The sequence below is a fragment of the Lissotriton helveticus genome, chromosome 5_1 (assembly GCF_964261635.1).
Source record: "Lissotriton helveticus chromosome 5_1, aLisHel1.1, whole genome shotgun sequence".
In the NCBI taxonomy this organism is placed as follows: Eukaryota; Metazoa; Chordata; class Amphibia; order Caudata; family Salamandridae; genus Lissotriton; species Lissotriton helveticus.
Genome location: NC_136065.1, coordinates 242808657 through 242834306, shown reverse-complemented (window position 1 = coordinate 242834306; position 25650 = coordinate 242808657). Strand labels below are relative to the sequence as shown.

Below are 25650 nucleotides of genomic sequence, written 5' to 3'. Positions count from 1 at the left end.
TTTGTCTCACTTCCAACTCATCACTGCAATACTTAGCTTTCCTCAGAATATCATCTACAGAAAGTGATTGCCATCCTACAATGCTATTCCTGATCATGTCTGCAATTTCAGGTTTTAGTCCATAAACAAATCTATAGACAAAATGACTCATATCCTTTTCATCCAGCTTTTCATAGCCACTGTATTGTTTAAAAATTAACAGTAGTCTCTCATAAAAAGAATGAACTGATTCTTTTGTTTCCTGATTTGTCCTTTCTATTTTAACCCAATCAACTTCTTTGGGTGGAATTTTGTTTTTCATCCAAACAATCACTTTTTCGTAAAAATCCATTACAAGAGGATTTGGAGCACCTGTTTCTTTGATTCGCTCAGGTTCTGTTTTTGGCCAACTTATTGATATTTTACATTCTGTCCAAAGATCTGATGGAACGACAATGTCGAAAAATCCATCTAAATCAATCCACAGAACTTTTGAGACTTTGATAAACCTATCCACTTGTCTATACCACTCTACTGGTTTCTCACTCAATTTCGGAAAGTCATTTGTAAACAACAGTATGTCCTGTCTCGACCAAGGGACATGAACATATCCTCCACCTGCAATCTCTCTCATTGGAAATTGTTTTGACAATTTTTCCAATCTTTCATCTTCCTTCTTTTTCGTCCATTTCACTCTCCACTTATTGAGTTCTCCCAGCTTTTTGATGTAAACAATCAAATCTTTTATATGTAGTATTCTTCCCATTGAGTTCAAACTCTCAATGTCACTTTCTGAAAAATCTAGTCTGTAATGCTTTGCAAAATTCTTTTGTTTACTCACATCAATTTCAAGTTCCGCTGCTAGATCCTCTAATTGATCATATTTATTCTTCGTTTTCCACTGAATACTTTTGCAAATGAATAGTAATTCATCATCTCGATAGTAATTTAAACTATCTGGACCAATTGTTCCAATTATTAATTCTTCAATATTTGCTTTTAATTTAGCCACATCAAGTTTTGGTGTGGTTACCCTGACTTCAGGACTCCCTACATCTGATATAGCACCCATTGGTGTTTTTGGAGATAAATCCTCATTAAAGGTTAAATCTGGCATTCTTGATTTCGAAGAGTTTATTTCAGATATGTCTGAATAAAAATTTTCAGCAACCTTTTGAATTTCTGCATTTAAAGGAATAGTTAACCCTGTCTTGTTTGTTTCTCTTTGGTCAAATACAGGCTGAACAGGACCAATCGTTACTGGGACTGTCACAGCTTCCATGCCTTTTGTCATTCTTCTAATTAATTCTTCTTTAGATCTTAAATATTCAGCAGAATCAACAGCTTCAACATTTCTTGTCTCTCTTGTATAATCTTTTGGAGCTTCTCTTGCTCTTGGAGTCATTGAAAAATGTTTACCTTCATTCCGAATATTATCAAATTCTGTCCTTCTAGGAGTTTCAATAATTTCACAATTATTTGGATAAAGTTTAGGAGTTTCATTAATTGGAGGTGCACTCGGTGAAGTTTCTGTAGAAACTACCGGAGTAGACCATGATCTAGGAGGTCTCAAAGGCTGATTCTTTCTAGCTGTAGTGTATATTTCTTCCATAACTGCATCTTCAGATTCACTTTCTATAGATTTCCCAGTAGGAGTACCCATTACCATTTCCTGAATTAAATATAATCCTTCACTCATGTTTCCCTGCCTCCACATCCTCAATCTGTCTTCATGAGTATCTCTTCTCCAAGCTGGAGGTTTAGAAGGTCTTTTAATTCCACTGGCTTCTCTTTGTAACTGATACATCTCATCTTCCCACTCAACTAAAGCTTCAAATTGAGTTGGTCTCGGTTTTGGAATAAGAGCATTCATTTTCTCTCTTAAATTTCTCAAGACCTTTACATTAAATGAACCATCATCAGGCCAAGTTAAAACACCATCGTTCTTTGTATATCGTTTCCAGCTATCAAACCATAAAACAGTATGATATCCATATTCACCTTCCATGTACGCTGCAGGTGTTTTATACTTATGAAGTAATTTACCACCTCGCGTTTCGATTTTCTTGTCAGGCGAAAAGAAATTTTTAAATTTCTGAAATAATGTTGGCTTTTTCTCAACATGCTTAAAATGATAACTCATTTTTAAGAGTTAAATCTAATTCACAAAATCGTTCGTAAAATTTTTCCGGGATGTTCCGAAAAACAACCAATCCGTGCGCGAAACACACCAACAAGCCAATGACAGTAGAGCTACGTCACTTTTCTGCTCAACTAATAAAAATGGAGTTTTTCTGAAGGACCAATCAGCTTACAGGTTGTCAGAGACTCAAGAACCAATCAGAGTACAGTCTGTGACGTAGGTCACCCAATCCCAGCGCGACTCTGTGACGTATACAGCAGCTGCGGTTTCTCGTTTCTCACTCCTGGCGCTTACCCCTCCTTCACAAAATCTTTTCACAGCGCCATTTTAAGAACACTTTTCAGTGTAAATTAATTCTTAACAATGACAATAAGGACTCATCTGTTTGTTTCACTATTTAGGATAGTTTACATACATTCAAGTATCCACACTTCGGAATAGTCGGCGCTATTCACACTAAGGATAATTTTCAATTGTCAGTAGAGTAACTCTTACCCCACCCTTCTAACACGTAAAATTATGAACTCGTTTTCCTCTGAACGCACCGCGAAGTGACAGTTCTAAGAGTTCCACTTGAACATAAATTACAAATCAAACTTGCACTTTCACACGGAAAATTCCCTAATTTCAAACACACATGAAATCCGTACAGGACTCTCACCTGTTTATAGAGATCATGCACCGTTAGCAAAATAACGACGTTATCCGTACAGGGCTCTCACCTGTTTTTAGATATAAAACATGTACCCGTACAGGACTCTAACCTGTTTATAGATAATCATGCACCGACGCTACTCTACCCTTCACTCAAGCTCGGATATAACTAATACTCTTATCACAGTGAGTTTTATGGAAGGCGCTTTGTCCCTATTCTCATGCTGCTCTAATTTCTTAGAGAACCCTCACTATACAAGATTCACACCTAGCCCTAACACTGTGCTGCACGGCGACAACACTATGGTACACGGCGATACCACTTGTGATACTCGGCGATATCACTGCAAACAGAACAGATGACTTGCGTGACTAATTTCTTGTCACACAATCTATACCGGTATAGCTTACAGATAGCACGAAAAACAAACTCAACATGTGTTAAAACATCGATCCTATTTCCATACCATAACACTTTAGTAACCCTTAGCAACCAACATATTACCTTGGTTACCCTTAGCAACCATCAATTTCTGCTACCAGAGAATTGATCCAGCGGCCTATAGAAAATATATCATAAACATCACTACCCAACTTCATAACCTATAACAAAATTCTACACTAAATTATGGACCCATTTATAAACATGATATATTTGGACCTACTGAATCTGGTGGTCAGATTAAATCTATATACACCCTATTTACAAACTATATACAATTTTATACATCTGCGGAAAGAATGTTGTCATTATAACAAATCCTTACTATTTAAACGACCACCATTGGCGACGTGATCTAGCTAATAGTAACCTACACTTCTGAATAATCAAGACCAGCTTGTTTGTCAAAAGTAAGATTTTATTTACTAAATTATGGTATTTCAAATTGTAGTTTTATAAATGCAATTTTATTAGCATTAAGGTAAGCATGTTTGAAAAGCTTCATGAGAAAAATACAGTTTAAGTAAAAGAATCAAAGTTTAAGTAAGTATTTAAAAGTTTAGCATTTCTAAAACCTAAGTCCCTAGCTAAGCTAAATAAATGGAAAATAAAGTAAAGTTCTTTGAGAGTTCTTACGTGCTCCACGCAAAGTCCGACAGCACTTCACCCTCATCGGAAAGTCAGAAAGCAGCAGCCAGCCCATCCCTAAGGGCATGACTTTTTATACCTTTCTATGCTAGCTAATCTAAACGAAGGAAAGTTTTCATAAATCCACGATGTCCCATTGGTTGAGAGTGACAAGTGACATGTCACCCACATTTCAAAACTTCCATTAAGTCACATTTCTTAAGGACCATTGTCTTTTCCGAATGCAACCAGGAGCTTCCTAGGTTTGCAACATTTGTAAATTAATGTTCTCGCAGCGTTCATTTCACTTCCGCGAGTGCCAAGTTAGAGCTGACAAAATTGTCCTTTATCACTGGTTTCCGACCTTGGCCACGTCCGACAGAATGATGACAGCATGTCAGATTTGCTTAGTGAATGCAGCTTTGACGAACACTTTTTCAGAATGGGCATCTCGTGACTTTTGCAGAAGTAAAATTCAGCTTTAGCAACTCGAGCAAACTAGGCCCAAAAGCAGGCAATTTATGCTTTCTAGTAATAAACAAACACAAGAAAAGTATTAATGTAAGAAATAATGTTGATTATGTATCCACCCTAGGTTTACTAATTGATTAACCTTCCCGATTAGTCTAATGTTACCTAGCAAATGCAAACAAATAAAGCAGCGTTTATATCTACCAGTCTTCATGAATCCATGAAACTTATGTGCACCTAGAATAGTAGAAATGACATCACATAGACAAGGAAAAGCAAAATAAGCACATGCTTCTTTTAGGTTTGCTGCAGTTAGTAATGACAAAAAACGAAAACAACAAATTATTTTATTATTTTGCACGAACAAAAAGATGCAACACTTATGCACGTTTATGAGCACACATGTTAGTCCCCCCATGTGTAAAGTTTAATCTAGATTGAATTAGCACGATACATTACAAATCATTAATTTTATTATTCATGTTATGGAAATGTGACTTCGCGAGTTTAAACAAAATTCTGTTTTCTATCTCGCTCCATCAACTGATGAAAAGAAGATACTGTCCCCAGCCCAAGTTGGCTTCCGCGCAAAAATTAGCACGTGCGACCAAGCTTTTATATTTTCTCTGTTAGCATGGAAGTATGTGCTACTTAGAAAACAGTGGCTTTATGTAGGTTTCGTGGACCTGCGAGCTGCATTCGATTTGGTACCACGTAACCTACTCTGGAAGACTATGCTTGAACAAGGTGCCCCGGTTGACCTGGTGTCTGTGCTTGTTAGATTGCATAAGGACAATTATGCCCAGGTTAGGTGGGGGGTAAATGGGGAATTGACAGGGAGGATCCCAAATGAACGTGGGGTGCGTCATTGTTCTCTCTGTATATTAATGATGTGGTGAGTTGTCTATTGGATTGTAAAAATGACACCCCTTCATTGAATAATGTAAAAGTACCCATTTTGCTATTTGCTGATGATTCTTTATTAATATCCACTAGTCCTATGGGTTTGCAAGTTCTATTTGATAAATTCCTGAGCTGCTGCAAGGAGAGGCGGTTGGAACTGAACACCATGAAAACGTAATTTATGGTGCTCGGCAAATCAAGCGGTGGCATACGACCGGTCAAGATCAAATATGAACCCCTGGATAGAGTAAAAGATTACTTGGTCGCCCTCACTCGCTAAAAGCTTGTATATCAGGTTTAGGTATGGTAATTTGATGTTGAAATTTCCGGGGAAAGAGGTGAAGGGCCTAACTATAGAAACCTGCCCGGCATGCTGCGCAGCTGGCGAAACCGAAGAACACATTTTGTTCGTTTGTCCCAAGTATAGGCAGGTATGTAGGAGATGGATTAGACCTATATGCCTTAACATGAGTATTAGGAAGTACCAGATTGCATTTAGAATTTAAAAAACAGACACTTCTGGACCAATTGTGTTTTCTCTTAGTCGTTTTCTGTTATCTTTTTGGTTGATTCGTAAAAAATGTCTTTGCTAATTATGACCCCATTTTCGAACCTTTTTTTACCTATCTTTGTATGATATAAATGTTTCTCACATTCACAGCTGATCCAATGGTTTAGTTTCATATGCTTGTTGACTGCATTTTGCCCCTCCCCTAGCATGATTAGATTGTTGGTAAATGCTTTTATGTTCTTAAAATGATTCAAGATGTCATTTGTATATGAGATTGTAATGGTTTAATACTACTTTTAATTGTAGATATATTTGTTTTATTCCTTGTGTACTTTGATGGCTTTTTTTTTTTTACAAATGACCGAATAAAGATATTATGATGATGATTAAGGATTTGTTTTTTATTTCCAAATATTTTTGGGTAATACTTAGTTTGCAACATTTTCAGGGCCTATATTTCGTTACTGATTATTTTTGTGCATGTTATCTAAATTGCAAATGTCATTTTGTTCATATTGAATCCAGGCAGGAGTTTTTTTGAACCATAATAAACATACATTTTAGTTAAACATTCGTTTCTGTCCGCATGCAGTAGCTCAGTGTTTCGTATTCAGCTCTCATTGTCTTTTTGCCCGCTTGCTTGCAAGTGCTTCTCAGTTCACCAGTAGATCTCGAAGTGGAGCTGCATTACACATTTCAATTTGTATTTTGTTTCTATTATAAACATTGCTCTTAGGATGTTGATACCAAGGTGCAACCCATTTCCAGTTCTCCTTTAGAATCAATAGGATATATATTAGTAGTTAGTATGTGTAAACTGGATAACATGTAAGTTGGAGAGAAACAAGGGCATTCACAATACACATTCTGCTAAATTCGCATTTGGTTAATCACTCTCATGCTCGGTTTCTAGCACCATATTGCTTTTCTAAAAGTAAGGTCTCTTTCAAATGCATTTCACCCATCTGCATCAGTAGCTACCTGCTATTTTATTTATTCTTTGGAGAATGTTAGTGTTCTTCTTATCACGGACTATGGGAATACGTGTTCCCAGCACTGCTTTTTGGCTTGGGAAGTGTATTTGAAGCATCTCAGAAACATGTGATTTTTTTTTTTTCATTGTACCCATCACGTGGTTAACAGGTAAAATATGGCAATATATCCCCTTTATGGTATTAACTTCTCTGCTGTATTTGTGTCCCAGCAGAACATTCAGCTTTGATCTGATTTACCTTGCTTCGTATAAGAAATGCTGTCACCATTGTAAATCTCTTCAAGTTGAACACTGTTTTAGATAAGCGCTTTGATGGATTCCCTTGATTTTTCTCTTATAATGTTTGCACTCCGAATCTGTTTTTTGTATTTCTTACCTATTTATCATTTTGTCCTCCACAGATATGGCTGATGATAAAGAGAACACCTGCCTGGAGGTACAGACATATTTTCTTTGCACTTGATGATAAATGGAATTATAATCGTTAGGTTACGCAGTGACATACATATTTTTTATTTATTTATAGTATTTATAAAGCGCTCTGCAACCCTACGGGCATCCTGGCGCTGTGTACATATAGCTGAAACGCTGTGCATCAGGGGCAGAAGGGATATCATTTGATTCTGGATAGTTAGATTTTAGGGAAGAGCCATGTTTTCACCTTTTTTCGAAAGGCCATCAGTGATGCCTGTGGTTTATCCCTTATTTGATTCACCTATTAACGTATTTGATTAAGGATTTCTCGTTAAGCATTTTATTTTTGTTTACAGCCAAAAAAAATCTCTACCCAGAGCATGCAGTAAAACATGAAGCAATGGTTTGAAGTGCCACTGAATATTTCACTGTGTATACACTGCAGCCTGGATTTAGCGGGGAACCAAAAGACCCTGTTGTGGAAGGTTTATGGGGAATTCTTGGTATTCCCCAAGACCCCTCTGAAAGCACTTTCTTGGGAGTGGCTCTAATGTATAGAAACTTCCTAAGTGGAGCAGGTTGGTGCACTGTTTTATCCATACGCCTCTGTCTATAACTAGTCAGAGGCGCAGGCATGGCCACACCACAATACAAATGAGGGATAGTCTTCATTGCTTTGTGTATGCGTTGCATGTACAACCACAGGGTGGGGGGTACTTACAAAAGGGGCCATGTAAGTGTCTCTGAACCATTCTTTCCTTCCTTAATATATAGGTGCCATGTGAGCGTAAAAAGAGCACCAATGGCCCTCATTGGTTCTGAGCACTTGTGTGATAGGTCCCCTGTATTCCTCGGATGTATGATGTTACCACGCGGTACATCACAACGCAGCTTTTACAACGTAAGTCGTTACCACGACTTGCGCTGTAGGGTGCTGGACTTATGAATAGTATGATTTACTATTTCAACTCCAGCCTACGTACAGTAGGGAAGGTGTTGGAATAGTAAATCACACTATTCCTTAGTCTAGAGCGCCCTCCAGTGCAAGTCGTGGTAACAACTTGCGTTGTAAAATCTGCGTTGTGATGGCACTGCGGTGTTTTGACCGCGTAGCAAAGGTTGTTTCCCGTATTCCACATGTCAATAGTCTAAAAGCTTCAGAATATTTCTTAATCTTGCGATCATCTCGTACATGCATGTCTGGTTGCCTTTCTAGTGGTCAGAAATGTACTAGTCTGAGGTTGTGAAATCGTGGGTTAGTAGTTGATTGTTTTATTCCTGATTCATGTATTCGTTTGTTTTACCAATTACTGCAGTTATTTTATGGCTGTATTCTTTTGCTATGCATAAATGTTTGCAGAGTGCAATGAAGAGACCAACGGGATGCTGAACATGACTATGCATCGTTCTGTGAAGAAAAAAGTACTTGAGGAAATTCGATGTAAAGTTTAGAGATTTTTTCTTCTAAGCTGCCCCCCAGCAGAAGTCCTGCTTAGAGATAGCTTTTCTCACTGTCCAAAAGAGATGGTCTGCTGCTTATCCTGAACCCTTTGATTCTCCTCCATATTGAGCATTCAAAATTGGAGTTTGTTCTAATTGGCACCAAACACCTAATCAGGCTTTGTGTATCCCAATATGGAACTGCCAAGGAAACGTTCAGCTAAAGAAACTCTTTTAGAATCCATTTCCTATCTAGGAATTAGAATGGCACATCAGCTGATGCTTACCCAGGGTTGTGATGTGGAACTTTAGTTGTTAGGCAATTATTTCTGCACCAGTACTGAGTTTACTATATTTGAAATCTAGCTTAGCTGGCGATGGAGTGTATTTACTCAAAAATGGGGTTTCAGCACAATCTGAGGGAATGGAAGGAAACCGCTTGTTAGAAATGAGGGTCTGTAGTTGTCAGTGGCTTGTAGACTGTCCAAGTAGGGACTTTTATTCAAGTTGGGATAATGGAATTACACAGCTAAGCTCACCCGTGCTCCCCCCTTTAGTAGCTTACCACGAGAACATACACCAGCAAAGATATCGCTTTTAGAATGTTCAATCAGTTCAGTTCATAGAAAACTATGGATGCGTCACTTTTGTGCAAAGTACCTGGGATGCGTCAAAATCAAAAGATGAAAACTGGCTCATGGGAGATGAGGTGCCGAAAACAAAGCGATACGCCGATTTCTTACTCTCAGGGGATGTGATGCATTGATTCCTTACTGCCAGAATAGGTGATGGTTTGATTCCTTGCTGCAGTGCAGAGGAGCCGATGTTTCAATTCCTTGCTGTCAGGTGAGGTGTTGCGTCAATTGGCTCCAGCGAGTGAAAGTGGGGTTTTGAGTTTTGGGGACACTGCCGTGGTTCCTTACTGCTGGGCAACGTCAATGCAGACTTGGCACACAGGTGCGATGCATTGAAAATCCGGGCGCGCTGGAGTTGATGCGGTGGTAAACCAGGCGATGCAGCGATTCTCCCAGCTGCGAGCAGGTAATGCGCCAAATCCTCAGCTGCACAGCAGGGCCTGTGTTGGAGTCAGAGTGGGTGCCTCGGATTTTGGAGACATGGTGCCCGGGTCTCTGGCTGTGGCGATCTTGGAACCGCATGACAGGCACTGCGTTAATTCTTTGGTCACTCCGCGGCGATGGATCAATTTTCCATCTGCATCGCTAACTTGAGGCAAGAAAAACAGGTTGCTGAAGACTGGTGCATGGATGTTCTTCCATTCTTGCAGCAGAAGCCACCTCCAGGCGCCCACAACTGGAATTGGCATCACTTGGCAGTACAGAGCAGAGGAGTTCATGGGCTTCAGATGAAGTGTTTGATGGCCCTGAAAATTCTTATCAGGAGACAAGCACACACAAGACTTTGGAGAAGCTTGATAATCAGGATGGTAATACACAGTCCAGTCCTTTCAAACTCCACGATAGAAACAGCAAGCAGTAGGCCAGCACAACACACCAGCAAGCAGAGTGGCAGTTCCCCTCATACAGCTTCTCCAGCTCTGCTCCTCTTAGTTCAGAAGTGTTCTGATGTTATGGTGTCACAGATACAGTATTATACCAGTTTCTGCCTTTGAAGTAGGCAACCTTCAAAGGAAAGTCTTTGTAGTGCACAAGACCAGTGGCGACTGCTGCCAATCCGAGGTGGGGACAGGAAAAAAATATATATATATAAACGTACCTTTCCTGCTGGTCGCTGCGGTCTTCAGCTTTCTCGCTGCTCCTCTGCTCCTGCCCCTGCACTGCAGTTCCCACAAGCACAGGCTCCCAGACTCCTCTTTCTAAAAGTGGCATTTTCAAACACGCATTTTAAAAACCAACTTCATGAAAAGATGTATTTTTAAATTGTGAGTTCAAGGACCCCAAACTCAAAATCTCTATCTCTTCCCATTTGTTAGAAGTTCCCCTGCAGCTTCAATGATAACCTATGGGAGAGATAGTCCTTGTAATAGTGAAAAACGAAATTGGCAGTATTTCACTATCAGGACATCTAAAACACACCAGTGCATGTTCTACCTTTCAAATGCACTGCGCCCTGCCACATGCCTACCTTAGGGGTGCCTTGCATGTGAACAAAGGCAAGGTTTGGGCCTGATCGACATGGCTTTTAAAACTGCCCACACTGATGCTGCAGTAACCGGCCCAAGACATGGATGCAGGACTACTCATGTGGGTGGCACAATCAGTGCTGCAGGCCCACTAGTAGCATTTGATTTACAGGTCCTGGGCACACACTGTGCACTTTACTAGAGTCTTACCAGTAAATCAAGTATGCCAATCCTGGTTAACCAATCACAATTCAGTCAGAGCATACGAACTTTAGCACTGATTAGCAGTGATGAAGTGCCTAGAGTCCTAGAGCCAACAAAATCAGGTCCGAGGAAATAGGAGGAAGAAAGCAAAATGTTTTGGGATATTCCTGCAAAAAGAGCCAGGTCCAACTCCACACCATTAGTCCGACATGGCCTCCTCCTCTCTCTTCCCTTTTATAATGTGCTCCTTTTGATGCATTCACCTCCTCTAAAGACTGTTGGACAACAAGATCTGCACTGCAGCACATTGAAGGCTCCTCTAAATTGCATTCAACTTCTAGGTCTCTCCAACTAACACTTTATCACATGCTTTCTCACAAAAGGATACAAAAGGGGTTGGTGATGGACAGAGCATCTGAACCAATCAAACACTCGCACCCAGTCAACAGATCTGGGTTTAATCCATCACCGTTCTTTAGCCCACTCTGCCAACCCAGTTCAGACATGGCCATATGCAAATCAGTCTGACCCTGTGCCTCATGGGAACAGTCCAGCCCGAACTGCCAAGCCATGCCTTCCCTGGACTGGAAACAAGCTTCCGAGGACCGGTTTCCCGCAAGATGACAAGATTGGCTGAGGGACTCACCCTTTGGAGGGGAGCCGGCACACGTCTGGAGCAATCAGGATAGCTCAAGAAAGAAAGGATTGTCCTTCGTGGGGGCCCACTAGCCAATGGACTAGGAATCGCAAAGGAGCCTCGAGCTGCGGTGAAGAAAACAGGCCCACGGAACATTCGTGAAGTGTAGGCCTCTCAGCTTCGGTGCAAAAGGTGCTCGAGCAAGGGCAACAAATAGCCCATTGCACAACTTCGGGAAGTTGGTGCAGTTGCAAAATTGCAGGATGTCCAGGAGTTCCGGTCCCACGTCTCTCGTGTCCGCTACAGGTCGCAGTCTGCTGGGGACTCGTGTCAGCCTCGGAGATATCTGGAAGTCCGTGTCCTGTTGGGATCCGGCGGGAGCCTCGAAAATGCAGACTGGCAAGATGCGTCTTTGGTGCCTGTTTGAATAGAGGGTCACTCCTTGACCCCAAGGATGATTCTACAGTCGAAATGAAATGTCGAAGGTCCAAGATTTCTTCTTCAGAGTTTCGTCCAGGATAATCTTAAGTCCTAGGGACTGGGTTCCTATACTTATACCAAGTTTAGAGGTGGGCTAATTCTAGGGTCCCACCTATGTGAGGACCTGGGGAGGGGTTGGTTACACCCTTTCCCCTTTGTCCAGTTTCACGCCAGAGCTGGGGCAGAGTGCCCCATCAACCGGTTTGAACTGGGAAATGCATGGAGCACCTGGTGTGCCCCAGGCAGTGTCTGAAAAGCATTCACTGAATGCAACCTATCCTTCCCCAATACACTACAGCCTGTCTGGTGAGGTGCTGGCACGTCCCCGGACTGGAAACCTATTGTCCAGGCCTTCCCCTGCCAGAGTTTCGTCCAGCAGCAGGAGGTAAGACTCGTGTCTGTGGCAGCAGCATCCATTTTGTGTTGCTGGGGCTCTGTTTAACTTTAACCGGGTATACCAGTGTGTACATGTCTTCTCCCTCTAGGAGGGCGGAATGCTACCCCCGCTGCCAGAACTGGCAGGGGGGGGGGGGGTAGTATTCCAAAGTGTTTGGTTTGGCTTTATCAAAAGAGGTCGTGTTTGGTGTCAAAGTTAGCATTAACCGCGATGATTATAATGCACTTAAGAGTATATGGTATGGCTATATCATAGAACAGCTATAAGGAAATATTTCCGAAAGCTGCAGAGGGGCTCAGCTCATGCTAGGGCACCCTTTCACACGCTGCCTTCAGGACTGTCAAGGCCTGCCATAGGAGTGACTTATAGGCTACTATGTGTATGTATGTATGTATGTATGTATGTATGTATGTATGTATATATATATATATATATATATATATATTTATTATTATTATTATTATTATTATTATTATTATTATTATTATAATTTTTTTGCAGGGCAGCTATACAGGCAGGTTAGAGGTACATCTATGGCCTCGTGCTTCTCTCCCAGTTACGCGAACTTGTTCGTCGGCTGGTGGGAGAAGCACGAGGCATGGGGGTAGGATAACGACCAGTGGACAGACAATATCCTGCTTTGGACAAGATATATAGATGACCTTTTTGTCGTCTGGCGCGGTAGTAGAACCTCGGCTGAGGAGTATATTGCTGCGTTGAATGACAATGTGTGGAATCTTAAATTCCCCAGTACAATAAGTGACACCAGTGTTTACTACCTAGATCTGGAAGTTTATGTTAATAGGGGAAAGATCCAAACCCTTTTGTATAGAAAACCGACAGCGGGTAATGCTGTTTTGCATGCAGCTAGCCATCATCCCAAATGACTTATTGCAAACGTACCCTTCGGCGAACTCTTACGCTTGAAAAGAAACTGCTCGGATGAGGAGGAGTATATTCAGGCAAAAGAGGAGGCCAAAAAAAGATTCCAGATCAGAGGATATTCCCACAACATATTGAATGTTGCTGAGGAAAAATCCATGAAAATCCGGAGAGAGGAACTTTTGGTAGTTAAACCTGTGCAAAAACAAGATGAGATCCCCAGAATGATTACAACCTTCAATGTGAAGTCAGGAAAGATCATGCACATTTTTCAAAAAAATTGGCATATCCTGGGCACTGATGCAATCATGAAAAAAGTCCTTCCAGAGCGACCAGTGATAGCTTATAAACGTAACAAAAAGACAAACGAAGTGGTGGAGGGTCCTAGGGGAATTTGTTTATAGACCGAAAAAGTACCTTGTCCCCCAACTTGACAGCAAAAAACACGAGAGGTACTAAAAGTCTAGAAATGAGAAGTCTACTGGAACCTAATTGTGTCCCGTATTCATGTTCAGATCACACCGTTAATCTAAACAAATGACAGTGTCATGTCAGAGAGGTGAGACAGAGAAGATACAGAGTCTGAAAGACTAGAAAAAGTACCCATCAGCCCACTCAAAAGTGGAATCTCGTCATCTGGGTTGTTCAATGTTGGAAAAAGGTGTCCTGTAGGCTCCTCCTCAGGGAGAGTCTGAGGTTGCCTAATGATGGACCCTGGGATCAAGCATCCAACCAACAGAAGACAGTATGTGAGCGGAAGGGGCGAAAGTTGCAGTGCTCAAAAGAAGAACAGAAAAGGAAAATAATCCTCGTGATTTAAAAATACCTACTTTGATGACATAAAAAACTTTATTGGGTCTGACCATCAAAGTGGTGTTATTAAAAGCAGTGCGCTGATAGCATGCAAGGAATTGCTATCTACCATGTGTGTTGATTGGTCGACATGTTTCAGCCTAGAGCGGCTTTCTTCAGGACCTATGATTTGCTACTGCAACACTTACTTATCGTGATATAAGACGTGATTTACAACCACTCTCCAATTGATTAAGAGGAAGATGGTGTATCTTCTCCCTGATTATAGGGAGAAAAAACCTCACCTCACCTGGCAACAGCTCAGGTTTGAAGGAGGCCACGCACTCTCCGTCGTTGCCTCGGCTCAGTTTTCAATCCGAGGCAACGACGGAGAGTGCGTGGCCTCCTTCAAACCTGAGCTGTTGCCAGGTGAGGTGAGGTTTTTTCTCCCTATAATCAGGGAGAAGATACACCATCTTCCTCTTAATCAATTGGAGAGTGGTTGTAAATCACGTCTTATATCACGATAAGTAAGTGTTGCAGTAGCAAATCATAGGTCCTGAAGAAAGCCGCTCTAGGCTGAAACATGTCGACCAATCAACACACATGGTAGATAGCAATTCCTTGCATGCTATCAGCGCACTGCTTTTAATAATACCACTTTGATGGTCAGACCCAATAAAGTTTTTTATGTCATCAAAGTAGGTATTTTTAAATCACAAGGATTATTTTCCTTTTCTGTTCTTCTTTTGAGCACTGCAACTTTCGCCCCTTCCGCTCACATACTGTCTTCTGTTGGTTGGATGCTTGATCCCAGGGTCCATCTTTAGGCAACCTCAGACTCTCCCTGAGGAGGAGCCTACAGGACACCTTTTTCCAACATTGAACAACCCAGATGACGAGATTCCACTTTTGAGTGGGCTGATGGGTACTTTTTCTAGTCTTTCAGACTCTGTATCTTCTCTGTCTCACTTCTCTGACATGACACTGTCATTTGTTTAGATTAACGGTGTGATCTGAACATGAATACGGGACACAATTAGGTTCCAGTAGACTTCTCATTTCTAGACTTTTAGTACCTCTCGTGTTTTTAACTTATAAACGTAGCCAATCACTGGCGGACCATCTTGTACATAGTCACTTTACTTCCAAGAAAAAGACTGTGCAACTCTCTACTACAAAAGGATTTTTCCCATGTCGGGGCTGCAAGGCCTGCAAAAATAGTAAAACAACTAAAACGTACCCAGGTAGAACTGATGAAGATGAGCCAGAGAGAATAATAAAAAAATTACTTAATTGTAACTCTGACTACACAATTTACTGCCTCCTCTGCCCATGCGATAAACGCTATATAGGTAGTACCATTAAACCTACAAAGATGAGAATCCTCGAACACATGCGAGCAATTGCGAACAAAGACAAGTCTTACCCTGTGGCAAGAAACTTCGCAGAGCGCCACCAAAGCGACAGGGACCTGCTTAGCTTTTATTGTATAGATCAGGTGGAACGCACGGAAAGAGGAGGCGACAGGGTAAAAGCACTCCGGACCTTGGAGTCAAAATATATCATCGGTCTAAAAACAATGGTTCCCTGGGGACTTAATAACAATGAAGAGATGTGGGTACACCTATAGACTTGTAATGATTCAGTAACAGCATTGATAATAATATCTTAGAATACAAGTATGTAATCCTGTCAACACTTGCTTGTGTATTATAAAATTGAGCACTTCAACTGTTCCTTGGACTTAAATTGCCCATTCAGGGCGAAATGGTAAATTGTCCTTATTAGGAATTTTGATATGCCCATTCAGGGCAGTAATTAATTCGATCAAGGCATGTTTAAAAGGGAAAAAAATAGATCAGATGTAAAATAGAATATCAGCTGTTCTTAGCCTTGTCGAAGTGCTCAAGTAACTGGTCTCAAATAATATGCAGAAAATAACAAATGATTAACCTGTTGCTACAATTGTTTTTAATTTGCACCCAAGCACTTTATTACACTTAATGCCGTTTGAAGAATATACACATGTTTGCTTATTTGCACACTAAAAGATGGCCACTGAAATTGTCCTCTGAACTACAAACGAACCGTCATTGATGTTGTTGATAGGAAATGTGAATTGTGGCTTTAAATGGCGTCTTGTACTTTTGCACTGGTTAACACTGACGAAGCCTGTTGGCGAAACGCGTCTGTTGTGGGGGTTAGGGGCTTGAATTAAAAAGAATCACAACGATATCGCTGTGCTGGTCATTTTTCTAGCCTAATTGGAGTGGATTGTGCGAATATATATATATATATATATATATATATATATATATATATATATATATATATATATATATATATATATATATATATATATATATATATATATATATATATATATATATATTCTAAGTGAGGGGGGCTTACACCACCTTACCCAGGCTGCAAGTGCAGACCTGTGGTGCCATTTTGGAAGGCTTCCCAGGGGTGGCATAATACATGCTTCAGCCCCTGGTAGGTCTCTGGGGTACCTATGCCCTTGGTACCTAAGGTACCATATACAGGGACTCACAAGGGTAACCCACTAACCAATCTAGTATGTACCTAAAGTACAGGGAATCCATTTTATAGAGAAAGCAGATAGACTGGGGCCCTGAATAGCAGGATCCCAGTCCAACTAAGTCGAAAACCAGCAAAACACCAGGCAAAAAGTGGGGGTAACCATATAGTCAGATTCCACCTTCCTACAATGCTCTCCCAGCAAACACGCTTTTTATGCTTTACAAACTCTGCTCCAGGAAGAAATGTGGTAGGAAACCTGCTCTGGTTGGCTTGCTGGATGCAAACATCCCGCATTTTTTATCCCAGCTTCAAGGCGTCAGACTTCTGCCACAGAGATCCATTGCACCAGGCAAGCCTCAGGATAAAATGCCGGTGAGAGAAGAGCTCAGGTTGTCAACTCACATGCCATACAGACCCATGTGCAACCAGCCAGTCACAGCTGTGAACCATCATAAAAGAGCATAGTTGTTAAATGAGTCTATCGCAGAGCACCGTGGGTGACCTACAAGTCCGAATAATTTGGCAATGATCTAGCTCAGTGGGGGAATGCTCCTGTGGCAGAGATTCTTGTGCAGCCCGCAGACAGTCACACACTGGTCAAATATCGCGCTGGTTCCTACTGAAACCTGCTGCCTGCAAGTTTTTTTTTTTTTTACGTTTCGAAAACCTTTATTGAAATATTGTCGTAATACAATATCACATTGTGGCTATCGTAATTACACATCCATAACTTTCGCACTAGTATTGTTGACATTTGCTCCTCCAGTATAACGTCATCCCCCCCTCACCCTCCCTCTTGAATTACCCCAACTTGTGCCCCTCCCGTCCCACTTTACTACGGCATTACTAGTTGACAGAAATTGACCTGAGTCCGTATCGTGGAACTAGGTGCCTAGTTCAGAAGGCATATACATGTCTCTTCTATTCTTTCAAGTTATCTGCATCTGCTGTCTGGTGACCCATCCTGCAACAGTTCATTTATAAGTCCTCTATCTGGAACCCTCCTTTGAGAACTGTTCCCCGCCTAACATTTTAACAATCTCATTCTCCCCCCGTGGGTACTCCCTCCTCCCCCTGTTCCTCTTCACTTTCAGCAGTGTGTGCTAGAAGGTAGGCCATGAGCGGGCCCCAGATATGTTTGGGTCGGGATTTTATCGGTAACTGATCTGCATATGTGTGCAACTGTTCCTGCCATTTAGTTAGGTCGTGTAGCCAGTCCTTGAATTTAGGGAACCTGCCTCTCCCCCATCTGCGGGCCACCTGTCTCCTTGCAAGCAGCACTGCCATTGCCAAAAACTTCTTATGAACTGTCACGATGTAACCGGTCAATCCCAATATGCCTATAAGCGGGGACAGCACTACCTGCTCTCCTATCATGTTGGGCAGACCCACAAACACTTCCTCCCAATAAGCCGCTACTCTTGAACACTGCCATGCCAGGTGCATGAAGTATGCTCCTTCCCTTCCACATCGCTCACATCTGTCATTCTCCCTGAGCTGGAACCTATGTAACTTAACTGGGGTATGGTACAATCTATGTAAAAATTTATTCGACGTAGTCTACTGTTACTAATGACAGCTTCTGTCTGTATGCAACATGTTTCCCATTGTTCGTCCGTTAGGGGCCTTTTCAAATCGTTATCCCATTCCATCCTGGCCCTCACTTGTTGGGGGGGAGGTGCGTTTCTCACTTGTTTATACAGCAAGGATATGGTAGGCCCGGGGCCTTCTGCCTGCAACATCAGGTGTAGTGGTGCAAATATGTCGGGTTCCACCGGAAATTCCAGGGTTTTGGCTTTCACACTTTGTCTGAGTCTGGTATACATAAGTATATCCATAGTCGTGGGTACCTGATCCCCAAAGAATTGCTCTTTAGTACGGAACTGTCCCTCCACGTACAGGTCTCCCCAGGTTCAACACTGCAGTTTGTCCAGCATTCTGCGGCATATCCCCTCATATGTAACGTGTAGTAACGGGGTACACACCAGCGCCATCCTAGGGGAGTACATCAATGGCACCTTCCCCATGCGTGCCATCCACCTCCATACGGCTACTGTACAGTCTACTGTGGTCGGGTCTCGCTCTCGTTCTTTTATCTTCGTAAACAAGTATCCTTCTGGGGGTGTCGGGCCATATACTCATCCTCTACTGCCAGGTGAGGCATGAAAGGAGCCGGGTGGAACAAATAAACCGCAAAGTGTGCTTGTGCGCAATAGTTGTATCCTCCTTGATGGTATGGTAACATCAGTGTGGCCAGACTTAGCCCCCCATATGAGTCGTATGAGCTTCGTCTTTAGTGTGCTAAAAAAAAATCTGCAGGGGTGATCAGGTATATTTATAAATAAATATAGAAATTTCTGCAGTATCGTCGTTTTAATTAGGGATATTCTCCCTGCCATTGAGAGGGATAACTTTATCCACTTGGATATATTATCCATCACTTTGACTATGGCCCGTCCATAATTTGTGCACACTAGCGCCTCTTTGTCCCTGGTGACATATATTCCCAAATATTTAAAATCCCCTGTCTCCCATACCAAGGGTAGTCCAGCTGGTGTTGAGCAGTGTTGTTCGTCTGGGGGAATATTGCGGACTTGGTCCAGTTTACTTGCACTCCAGATATTGCACCAAATTTAGTGATTTCTCGCAGCACCGGGTTAAGATTTTCCTGATTTTTTACATATAACGTCATATTGTCCACATATAGGGAGATAAGAAGCTGCCTAGCCTGGTACACCAGTGCTCTGTGGTTATGGTGCTGTCTTAGTTCCGCTGCCAAGGGTTCAATGGCAAAAGCGAATAAAATTGCGGAGAGCGGGCCCCCCTATCTCGTGCCCCTAGATATTGTAAATTCTTCTGACCTGGCTCCGTTTAACAGCACTGTGGTTCGTGGCAGCCTGTATGACAGTTGTATCCAGTTTAAAAAGGTGTCCGGCATTCCCCTATACCTCAGGGTCCCCAGCAAATAGTCCTATTCCACTGAATCAGACGCTTTGGTGGCGTCTAAGAAGACTACCACCGCAGCGCAATTTGGGTCTATATCTTGTAATACTGCCTGGAGAGTCCTAAGATTATGTTAAGTGGCTCGGTTTGGGACGAATCCCGCCTGGTCGGGTAGCACCAGTCGTTCTAACGGAGGTTGAGACAGGTAGCCAAAACGTTAGCTAGAATTTTGGTGTCGCAGTTCAGAAGCAAAAGTTGGCGGTATGACTCGCAGCAGATCTTAATAAAGAAATGATTTGAGCTTCCCGCATGGTTTCCGGCAGGCTCCCCTCCTCCAGTACCTCATAAAACACTGCCTTCAGGATAGGGGCAAGGGTCGACACATAGGTTTTATATAATTCCACCGGCAGTCCATCTGACCCCGGCGCCCTTCCTGATTTCATATGCATAATTATATCCGTGATTTCGTCTACTTCCAACTCTAAATTTAAGAATTTGCGCTGGGTGTCTCCCAGCCACGCCAACGCTGTGTCCTCAAAGTAGTTCTGTAAGTCCAAGGGGGGGGGGGCTCTCTGTGAGGTATAGAGCTTTTTATATTAGGCTATGTTGGACAGGCCGCATGTTCGAGCTGTCCCCCCTCCCCGCAATGGGACCAGGACCCTGGCTCTCCCTGCATCCCCAGCCAGAGTCCACCAACGACCACCCGAAGTACCCTGCAATCCCTCCACTACAAGACACCAGCTCCGGACCCAGCTGGCCCGGGTCACCATCTACCCCACGACATCGACCCGGCCGCCATCTTGGGCACTGCAGCACGAGGCCGCGTGGCCTCAACTCGACCCTAACCCCGGGCCCGGCCGGCCCCGGACATCAAAGGGGACCAGACCTATAACTGGGGCAGGACCAGACCAGGAAGGCAGTTGTATCCTGGAGTCGAGAGACCCGAGAAGAACTCATCCGTGACTTGGCCTGCTGGCGCTGCCGCGGCCCTCTGCCCCGTGAAACCATCGACTTGGCCTGCTGGCGCTGCCGCGGCCCTCTGCCTCGTGAAACCATCGTCTTGGCCTGCTGGCGCTGCCGCGGCCCTCTGCCTCGTGAAACCATCGTCTTGGCCTGCTGGCGCTGCCGCGGCCCTCTGCCTCGTGAAACCATCGTCTTGGCCTGCTGGCGCTGCCGCGGCCCTCTGCCTCGTGAAACCATCGTCTTGGCCTGCTGGCGCTGCCGCGGCCCTCTGCCTCGTGAAACCATCGTCTTGGCCGGCTGGCGCTGCCGCGGCCCTCTGCTTTATGAGACTATCACCTTGGCCTGCTGGCGCTGCCGCGGCCCGATCCACAGACACTCCAGCTCGAGGATTGTGAGCTCGCCTTTTTACCCCTACCTGTACCGATCCGGTACCAAGACTGTCCCGCTACCCCCTTTCCCTACAGAGACTAGAAGTGAGAGGACCCCCGGGTCCAAGATATCCTGTATCGCTGATATCCTTGCCTTAAGAACCTTATATAAAGCCTTGAACTCGACTTGGTGTGGTGCCTGTTTGTGGGGAGAGAGGTAACTTGTCTGTACGATCGCCAGAGACGGTCCCCCCCCCGGGGATCTCTCCCTCGGTATCCGGCCGACCCTCAGGGTCCCCGTCTAACATTGGTGGCCAGCGACGGGATCCGAACCTACGCATAATCGTACAGAAAGTCACTCGCCCCACCACACACAACAACCATGTCAATAGAGAGCGGAACAACGGAAAAATTTCAGATGGAAAAATTGGAAGACTACAACCACCGGGAACTGAAGCAATATTGCATAGAACTTGGACTTCCAACCACAGGTCTTAGCACAAAGGAAGACTTCAAACGAGCCCTAGAAGCTTGGGCAGAAACGGGTACGGCCGTACCCCGAACACAAACAACCGAAACGAGCCCCGCACCAACTAAAGAAAGAGCGGATCTCTCCCTGGAAGAGATCCGAGAAAGAGAAAAAACCAGACTCCACGAATTAGAACTTGCCCGACTTCGCTTGGATGGGGAACTCAAGCTGGCAGAACAAAAAATAACCCTGGAACACTTACGGCTCAGAGAAGAGCGGGAAGACAAGCAAAGACAGAGGGAGCTAGAGGAAAAGAGACTAGAGTACGAACATGAGCGCAATCTCAAAGCACTGGAGATCCAGAAACAGAATAAAGACCTCGGGCTCCCCGAACGACCGACCCCGTCTGCCTCGACCGAACCCAAGGTTCACATCCCCAAAGATGTCATCCGGGAATACCACAAGAACGATGATATCCAGCAGTGGTTTAAAGCCTATGAGGTGGCAATGACCTCCCACCGGATTCCCCGAAGCGATTGGGGAGCCGGATTATGGGGGAGGTTTGTCAACGAAGGGCGGGACGCCCTGCTGCAACTCCCGGACCAGCTGATGACCTCCTACGACCACATGAAGGCCGCCCTCCTCCCTCGATACGGGCTCACACCTGAGATGTACCGCCAACGGTTCCGCGACTGCAAACGGATTCCGGGTACAACTTGGGTGGAGTACGTGAACTTTTTTAGCCGAGCCTTCGAGGGGTGGATCAAGGGCAACAAAGTAACCACCTACGAACAACTCTTTGACCTTATCGTATGGGAACACCTGTCGAACAACTGCTTCGTGGAGCTCCGGCAACACCTCCTGGACAGCAAGCTAACCGACCCTCGACAACTCGCCGCCGAAGCCGACCGGTGGGAAAGCACCCGAGTTGGCCGGAGCGCACCCAGCGAAGTATCCAGATCGTATCGCCCCCGAGGGGGAGGAGGAAGTCAGGGTCGGGGGAGAGACCCCGGCCCCTCGTCACCCCCCAGAAACCCCTCGACCCCGGTTGGCCGGGGAAGCCCTGCCGTCCGGGCCGGTTTCCGGGCCAACATTACGTGCCACAGGTGCCAGCGACCCGGCCACTACGCCAGTGATCCCAACTGCCCAAAGAATCCGAACACTACTCCCCGCCAAGTTGCAGCGGCGGCCCTAGGGGAAGAAATAATCCCGGAAGACCAAGAGGAGTACGAGACCGATCCCTCTGAATGGGCACCCGCCGCCATGGCACTGGTCTGCTTAGGGGAGAGAGACATGATTCCGCGGGCCCCCCTTCCCGCCAACACACAGAAGTACGGTCAATGGGTCAACATCAATGGCCGCCGGGCGGAAGCCCTCCGCGACACCGGGGCCAGTGTAACGGCGGTCCGACGCCACCTCGTCACTCCAGACCAAATCTTGCCGAACATTCTTTGCCCTGTTCGATCAGCCGACAACTCCGAAAGCCTATGCCACATGGCCTGCGTCCCCTTCGAGTGGGGAGGAGTAACAGGGATGTTAAAAGTAACTGTCCGCGATGATGCCCCCGTGGACTGCCTCCTAGGAAACGACCTTGAAAGCTCTCCCTGGGCAGCTGTCGAACGGAGGGAGCACCTGGGGATGCTTGGCCTCCCCGAATGGGTCTGCGTCACGACCCGGTCCATGACCGCCCGCGCGGTCCCCAGCCCAGAAGAGCCCGAGTGGCCAGAACCTCCTCCCGCGCTCATCCCAGAGGAGGCCGCCCCAGAAGCCATTCCCTTGACCCAAACCGAAGAAGGACCCGACCAGCTTCGGGACGTCCCTGACCTGGCACAATGGCGGCAGGAGGGAGGCCCCACGCAGGAACAATTCCGGGCCGAGCAAAAAACCTGTCCTTCTCTCGAAGGACTCCGGCAGCAAGCCCTGGCCCAGAGCACCGGGGATACCTCGGGGGCCCACTGGATCTACTGGGACCAAGACCTGCTCTACAGCGAGCAGAAAATTGCAGAACTAGGGGCCAGTCGGGTGCTGGTGGTGCCCCTTCGCTTCCGAGACTTCCTCCTGAACTTAGCCCACGATGTCCCCCTTGCCGGACACCTGGGGCAGGATAAAACCTACGACCGCCTGGTGACCCATTTTTTCTGGCCCCACATGCGGAAGGATGTCACCAACCACTGCAAGGCCTGCCCCACCTGCCAGGCCAGCGGAAAAAGTGGCCGAAAAATCAAAGCACCATTACAACCCTTTCCTGTCGTCACCACCCCGTTTGAACGAGTGGGAATAGACATTGTGGGGCCCCTCGACCCTCGAACAGCCCAAGGACACCGGTTCATCCTGGTCCTTGTAGACCACGCCACCCGCTATCCCGAGGCCATCCCTCTTCGGACTGTGACGGCCCCCGTGGTGGGCCGGGCCCTGATGGGGATCTTCTCCCGGGTGGGGTTCCCCCGGGAGGTCGTCAGTGACAGGGGCACGAACTTTATCTCCAGATATATGAAGTCCCTCTGGCAGCAATGCGGGGTCACCTACAAATTCACGACCCCCTATCACCCGCAAGGAAACGGACTGGTCGAGAGATTCAACCGCACCCTCAAGGGGATGATTATGGGTCTAGAAGAACCCCTTCGACTCCAGTGGGACGTACTGCTGCCATGCCTCCTGTTTGCCTATCGGGAGGTCCCGCAGAAGTCCCTCGGCTTCAGCCCCTTTGAACTACTGTACGGACACCCCGTCCGGGGCCCCCTCAGCCTAGTCAAGGAAGGTTGGGAGCAGCCTCCCCAGAAAACTCCCCCGGACATCTACCGGTATCTCCTGGCTCTCCGCAACCAGACCCGGCGGTTCCGAGACACCGCCAAAGCCAACCTCGAGGCCAGCCAGGAGGACATGAAGAGGTGGTACGATCAGCACACGTCCTCCATTGAGTTCGAACCTGGACAACAGGTCTGGGTGATGTCCCCGGTTGAGCCCTGTGCCCTCCAAGACAGATGGTCCGGGCCCTTCAAGGTAATCGAACGCAAGGGGCCCGTCACCTATTTAATCGACATGGAGACTGCCCGGAACCCCCTACGGGTCCTCCATGCCAACAGGCTCAAACCCCATTTTGTGCGATCCGAACTCAGCCTCCTAATGGCTACCGATACTGGGACAGAAGAAGACTCCGAACCCCTTCCGGACTTACTGAGGGCCCTCGAGCAGGATGGCTCAGTGGAAGGGGTCCAGCTCTCCGAGGCCCTGTCCCCGGAGCAACGCCAAGACTGCCAAACGCTCCTGAGGCAGTTCGCCTCCCTGTTCTCCCTCACCCCCGGAGTCACCCCCTGGTGCCTCCACGATGTGGACACCGGGGACAGCCCTCCTATTCGACACCGAGCATACCGCGTACCAGACCGGGTACGAGCCTGCATCCAGACCGAGGTGTCCAAGATGCTGACCCTAGGAGTGATCGAACCCTCAGACAGTCCCTGGGCGAGCCCAGTCGTCCTGGTTCCCAAGGCAGCTGCCCCGGGCGTTGCCCCTGAGCTCCGGTTCTGCGTGGACTATCGAGGGCTGAATGCAGTTACCCGGACCGACGCTCATCCCATCCCCCGGGCAGACGAGCTAATTGACCGGATGGGGGCCGCCCGCTACCTGAGCATCTTCGACCTAACAGCGGGCTACTGGCAGATCGGCCTCACCCCTAGGGCCCAAGAACGATCCGCCTTCTCTACCCCAGACGGGCACTACCACTTTAAAGTCATGCCCTTCGGCATGAAAAACGCCCCGGCAATGTTCCAACGGCTGGTAAACCAGGTACTGGCGGGCCTGGAAGACTTCAGCGCCGCCTACCTGGACGACATTGCTGTGTACAGCCACCAGTGGACCGACCACCTCCGCCACCTGCGGGAGGTTCTACACGCCCTCCAGCAAGCCGGGCTCACCATCAAGGCCAGCAAGTGCCAAGTTGGCCAAGGGTCCGTGACCTACCTGGGACACCAAGTGGGAAGCGGGCTGGTGGCCCCTCTCCAACTCAAGATTGCTGCCATCCAGGCCTGGCAACCCCCTACGAGCCAAACGGAGGTCCGGGCCTTCCTGGGGCTCACCGGATACTACCGGCGGTTCGTGAAGGACTATGGCAGCATCGTGGGGCCCCTCACAGAGCTCACCTCCAAAAAGAGCCCCAAAACCGTCAACTGGACCCCGGACTGCCAATCAGCCTTCGAGAAGCTAAAGACCGCCATGTGCACGGCCCCCGTGCTCCAGGCTCCCGACTACAGCCGGGAATTCATTGTGCAGACGGACGCCTCCGATCATGG

General features: G+C 45.9%; 1 protein-coding gene and 1 long non-coding RNA gene across 4 annotated transcripts in view; one reads left to right on the top strand and one right to left on the bottom strand.

Moving 5' to 3' along the window:
• The window catches only part of PNPLA7 (patatin like domain 7, lysophospholipase), a 1524034-nt gene that overhangs the window by 102699 nt on the left and 1395685 nt on the right, over window positions 1–25650 (top strand). For all 3 annotated transcript variants that reach the window (XM_078642105.1, XM_078642108.1, XM_078642106.1), the window contains one exon: window positions 7126–7160. In XM_078642105.1, the coding sequence (XP_078498231.1) occupies window positions 7126–7160 (35 nt within the window). The remainder of the gene's footprint in view (window positions 1–7125; window positions 7161–25650) is intronic.
• Window positions 1–25650, bottom strand: part of LOC144754390 (uncharacterized) — a 103374-nt gene that overhangs the window by 36438 nt on the left and 41286 nt on the right. The gene's annotated exons all lie outside the window — the stretch shown is intronic.